At 61.6% G+C, this 4,917-nt stretch overlaps 1 protein-coding gene across 1 annotated transcript; it reads right to left on the minus strand.

Annotated features, from left to right (window-relative positions):
* Positions 1–1,347: 1,347 nt before the first annotated feature.
* On the minus strand, positions 1,348–3,399 carry FOXI2 (forkhead box I2). Its single transcript, XM_004751721.2, has 2 exons — positions 2,889–3,399; positions 1,348–2,152 (listed from the first exon to the last, which is right to left on the minus strand). Exons 1-2 carry the CDS (start codon positions 3,397–3,399, stop codon positions 1,710–1,712), a joined length of 954 nt encoding a protein of 317 aa, XP_004751778.1. The 3' UTR covers positions 1,348–1,709.
* Between the last annotated feature and the right edge of the window lie 1,518 nt (positions 3,400–4,917).

A 4,917-nucleotide genomic window follows, 5' to 3' on the forward strand; every position in this document is an offset into this window, starting at 1 on the left:
GGAGGCGGAGACTATGGCCGGGACTCTTCTCGTGTATAAAATAACACACACATTCCAGTTCCATATACTGCTGTTTCTTTTCATCATTATAGTTTATTAAAATAGGCTCAAGATAAAATTCTTTTACTTATAGGGTAAGGATTCTCTTTCTCTTTTCTGGCCTTCTTTAATCATATTACATTTGGGGAGTGTTTCTCCAAAAAAGATTTGCCCTTGGCTGTCAGTCAGCCTGGGCCTGGGCAGCACGGTAAGCGCTGACAGAACCAGCCGCTGCTTACCTTCTTCCAGCGGGCCAGCGGCAGCCAGATGTCCTGAGATGCTGAGAAGTGAGCAGGATTGTGGCTGCTGCCAGGAAGGCTCAGTGACATAAGCCCCAGGATCCAAACTGGCTTGTCCTATTCTTGGACAACTCTTGGTTGTCCTATTCATGTCCCCAGTCTCTGACCTCTTCTCCCCCCACCCACCTCACACACACACACACACACACACACACATACACACACACACCACTGTTCATCAGGACCACTGGGGGTAGCTCTGAGGACCAGATGCAAGGGCAGCCTCCTTCCCAGCACAGCAGCAATGCTGGTATTCTGAATTAGGCATGGAAAACTGCAGTGAGTGGAGGCAGGGGTGCTTGCTCATCATCACTGCTCCACTCCAGAAGTTAACCCCTTTGGCCCTGCGCTGCTCCAGGGAAGGCACCTCTCCGGAGTCCTTGGGTGCAGGGAAAGAGGGTGAGCCCACCAAGCACCCCGAAATGACTGGTACCCCTAAGCCACCAGAGACTTGGAGAGGGCCTAAGTTTTGTGCCAGGGCCAAACTTCCTCCTCCTAGTGGCTGTGGGTGCCAAAGAGAACCTTCTGGGTAAATACAAACTAGGAGAGTGCGCTTCACTGAGGCAGGAGGCTGCAGTTCCCCTCTGTGTACAGGGGCAGCCCAGGCCCAAACTGGGGGATAAGAAGTGAGAGCACACTGGGTATGAGTGTGAGTGGGGTGGGAAGCAAACCGGACCCCATCCTGTGACTCTGGGGTGCCAGGCAGTGCTCCTGTGGTCCCAGGTCCAGGCACCCGCTCCTAGGGCAAAGTCAGAAAGAGCCAGGCACCAGTAGGGAAAGGAGCTGCTATCCCCTGGCCTCTGACAGCCCTACGCAGCAGGTGCAGCCACAAGGGAGCCCCTCCTTCACCATCCGAGTCCCAGGAGTCCCAGATCCCCCTCAAAGCTACACTGCCCATGAGGGTGAAGAGAAGCTACCTGCCCCCCCCCACACACACACCCCGCTCGGGCTTCCCTAGAGCACTAAGGGAAGACCCCAAGCCTCCAGGTGAACCAGGCTGGGCTGGAAGAGGAAATGGACCCCTGATAGCACCCAGGCGGCGCTCCCACAACACCTAGAAGTCTCTTTACAGTGGCCCAGGCTCCTCTCCAAAAAGCAGGAGCTGGGTGCCAGCATGTTGCCCCTTGAAGGTGGATCCGACCAGAGCACGGGTGGAGGCTCAGAGGAAGTAGAAGCCTTGGCACAGGGAGCAGCCACAGTCTCCATCTGAATGGTCGCTGGGATGAGGCATGACGCGCCGGCCACTGGGAGGCTAAGATGCGCTCAGCTGTCTGCGTGAGCTCCTTCTGCGACACCCACTCTGCAGCGGCGGGAATCAGGGCTTGAGCTCAGCACCGCGGCGCAGCACTTGGGACAATCCCCGCCTCCCCCTTAGACTTCGGTCCCCTCCCGACTGTAGACGAAGTGGCCCACGCGGAAGCCGGTGGCCGCTGTCTGATGGCCGGTGCTGAAGCCGGGCGCTGGGCCTGGGGCTTGCGACCCGTGGGCGGCGACGGGCGTCGGTCTCCCGAAAGGAAAGTCTCCCGCCAGGCCCGCGGGGAAGGTACCGAGGCCGCCAGCCAGGGCCCCCATGGCCGAGGCGAAACTGGAGAAGCAGGCGGCAGCGTCGGGCCCGGGCGGGGACGGCGGGGCCTGCAGGTCCGGGGAGGCCGCGCCGAGGGGCTCCAGCTCCGGTGCCGCGGCTCCTCCCGGGCTCCCGGCTCCCGAGGGAGCAGCGGCGCTCGGCTCTCCTCTCCGCCTCCTCTTCCGTCGGAAGTTCCCGTTGTCGAACATCTTCTCGCAGTTTGGGTCCAGGGTCCAGTAATTGCCTTTACCTGAGCAGGAAGAGAGGACTCAGTTCAGAAAGTCTGACCGACCATGGTGGGAACGTGACGAACCCAGGTCAACTTCAGGATTTCCCCACCAGCCCCACGAGTCCTCACCCCCACCCTGAACCTTGAGTTTTGTGCAGGGAAGGGCCTCCACAGGCCGACTGGGAAGAATGTGGACATCCCAGAAAGGCCAGGGAAGGGCAACAACCAAGAATACCGAGCCCCTCTAAGTCCAAGGCCAGGGAGAAAGCGTATGGGGTGCACGGGCCCCTGGACTGTGGCAGTCCCTCTGCCGATGGAGCGGCGCGGACCAGCCTTGGGCTCTGTGTTGTCTCCGCGCTTCACGAAGCGGCATCTCACTGGCTTTACCAATTCCTTGGCGAGGCACTGTCCTGCCTGTTTTACAGCAAGACACTGAAGCCCAGAGAAGGAGAGGAGCCCCAAAGTCGCCCAGTTGACCCAACTCTCCTGGTTCTTCCTCCGCAGGAGCGCACAGAGGTTTCGAGACTCACAGAGTCACAGACTTGAAGTCAGGGTCTGCGGGTCCCGGGGTCTTCTCTGGTCCTGGCTGCTGCCAAGCACGACTCTCCTCCTCCCCCTCCTCCCGCCTCAGTACCCCTAGCTGTGCAGTGTCTGAGGGACTGGGTTGTCCCAGGCCGCCCCAGTCCTAGAGTGCCAGCAGCGGGGCTGAGGGGAGAAGCGGAGTCCTGGACCGGGCATCCGCGCGCGCCCTTTTCACCTGGGTCATCCTCCTCGCGGGGCACCTTCTTGAAGCAGTCATTGAGCGACAGGTTGTGGCGGATGGAGTTCTGCCAGCCCGCTTTGCTGCGCTTGTAGAAGGGGAAGTTGCTGGCCACGTACTGGTAGATCTGGCTGAGCGTCAGCTTCCGCAGCGGCGCGCTCTGGATGGCCATGGCGATGAGCGCCGAGTACGAGTAAGGCGGCCGCACCAGCCGCAGCAGCTCCTGCTGGCCCGAGAGGCTCAGCCACGCCAGGTCGGCGCCCGCCAGGCTGCCCGGGGCGCCGAGGAGGGGGCCGGGGGCCGCGTAGCCAGAGGCCGCGTAGGGCTGCGCGGACCCAGGGCAGGGCGCATAGGGCGCGGGGCTGAGAGCCGGCGCGTTCAGCCACAGGCGCTGGCCGGCGCCCGCGGCGCCCAGATCCCCGCGCCCGTAGCCCACCGGGTGCGCGGCTGCCCGGGCCTGGCTGTGCGGGGCCCGGCAGACACCCGAGCCGTCGCAGTACGAGGCCATGTTCAGTGGTTCCCGGGCCTGGCCGGGAGGCTGGGCGCCGAAGCTCATGGGAGCCCCATCAAGCGTGGCCGCCAGCAGCTCCCAGGTGCCGCCCGCCGGGCCCCGCCCTCCGCCCTTTAAATGCCGTCGGGGCCCTCGCCCGGGTGAGTGTGGGTTACCAGCCCCCTCCCCCGACAGCGTCGTTAGAGTGTTGTCTGGGTCCCCGCCCCGAGGTCAACTTTCCGCCCCGCCCCGGTCCGGACTAGATCCAGACACGCAGCCCCGGTGACTCCCCTACTCTGTGCCTCCTGTGCCAGAGACCAGAATCCCCGGGAATCTCACCTATCCCGGCCTCATCTGGCCTCTAGGGCCCGGAAGTCCTGGCTGTCATGGACCCTCGCGCAGGTACCAGGTCTCCCGCAGGCCCCAGTGAAGGCACAGCACCCAAGTTCGCCCCTGGGGGACCCTGCCCTTGCGGAATCTCTCATCACCCCGGGGCCGCTGTGTGGTTGGGGCCACTGGGAGGGGAGCAGAGGGCCGCTGCGCTGGGCAAGGAGTCTCCATGAAGCTCACGGATGTCGATGGGCTGGGGCCACGAGGAGAGGCAGTTCGGTGAAGGATGCGAGTGCCCGCCAGGCCTGACTGGGCCAAGACAGTGGCACTGGAGTCATACGGAGTCCCCGCGCAATTAATGCGCTAAGGTGGGCCACACCCCTGAGAAAGCCGAGATGCTGGAAGCTCGGGACACCCCAGCTGTCCAGGGAAGCCTCTTTTTTCCCCAAACCCTGTCTGGCATGTTCGCGCAGTGGCCTCCTACACGGAGTGCAGGATTAGCAAAACCCTCCACTGCCTTTACTGGAACTCCCAAAACACTGGGCTTCTTTGTGCCCCTGATTCCCTGCTCTGGAGCCATTCTCCTGGCTCCCCCAAGCTCCTGGGCTGCATCTCCCCCTACCTCCAGGTCCCCCTGTCTCCAGGCTTCCTGCCTCCCTAATCCCCACCAGCTCTGCGGGGGCTCCCCCCCATCCAGCGCCCCGACCCCATGTGCCTGGCTCCCCAAGCTGGGTGCCTGGGAAGAACGCCAGCCCCCAGGACTCAGGGTTCTTGCCACCTGCCAGCGCGCACACGGAGAAGTGAAAATTCTCTGGTGATCAAGTTTCCGAGATAGTGGAAGGGGCCCATCACTCTGAAATGCAGCGCCTGCTGAAATAGAGCCAGTCTCACTGAAATTGGTTTCGCCCTGGGTCTGTGGATCCTCAAAGCAAATACATTTAAATGCATTTAACAAACCAAAGTTTCAATCCCACTGCCAGCCTCCTTCTCCACTTAAGGAGGAGGGCGGTGGATCTGGCCTAAGGATGGGGTGGAGGGAAAGGTTTGGACTTTGGAATTAAGGGTCCCAGCTTGTGTCAGCCGTTTACTGTCGGGATGGGCTTAAGGCCTCTCAAATCCTAATTTCAAATTTTCTGTACAACTGATTTGTGGAACAATTTAACAAAGAGCAGAAGACAGAGTCCCTCCATTGCAACACAGGGTTCT

The sequence above is a fragment of the Mustela putorius genome, unplaced genomic scaffold (assembly GCF_011764305.1).
Source record: "Mustela putorius furo isolate JIRA1106 unplaced genomic scaffold, ASM1176430v1.1 tig00003909_pilon_pilon_pilon, whole genome shotgun sequence".
NCBI lineage: Eukaryota > Metazoa > Chordata > Mammalia > Carnivora > Mustelidae > Mustela > Mustela putorius.

Excerpts from the sequence above, each read along its gene's own strand:
- FOXI2 (XM_004751721.2), bottom strand. The coding sequence starts at position 3,399 with ATGGCCTCGTACTGCGACGGCTCGGGTGTCTGCCGGGCCCCGCACAGC. Across the intron at positions 2,153-2,888 it reads CCGCGAGGAGGATGACCCAG|GTAAAGGCAATTACTGGACC; the intron begins GTGAAAAGGGCG and ends CTTCCTGCTCAG.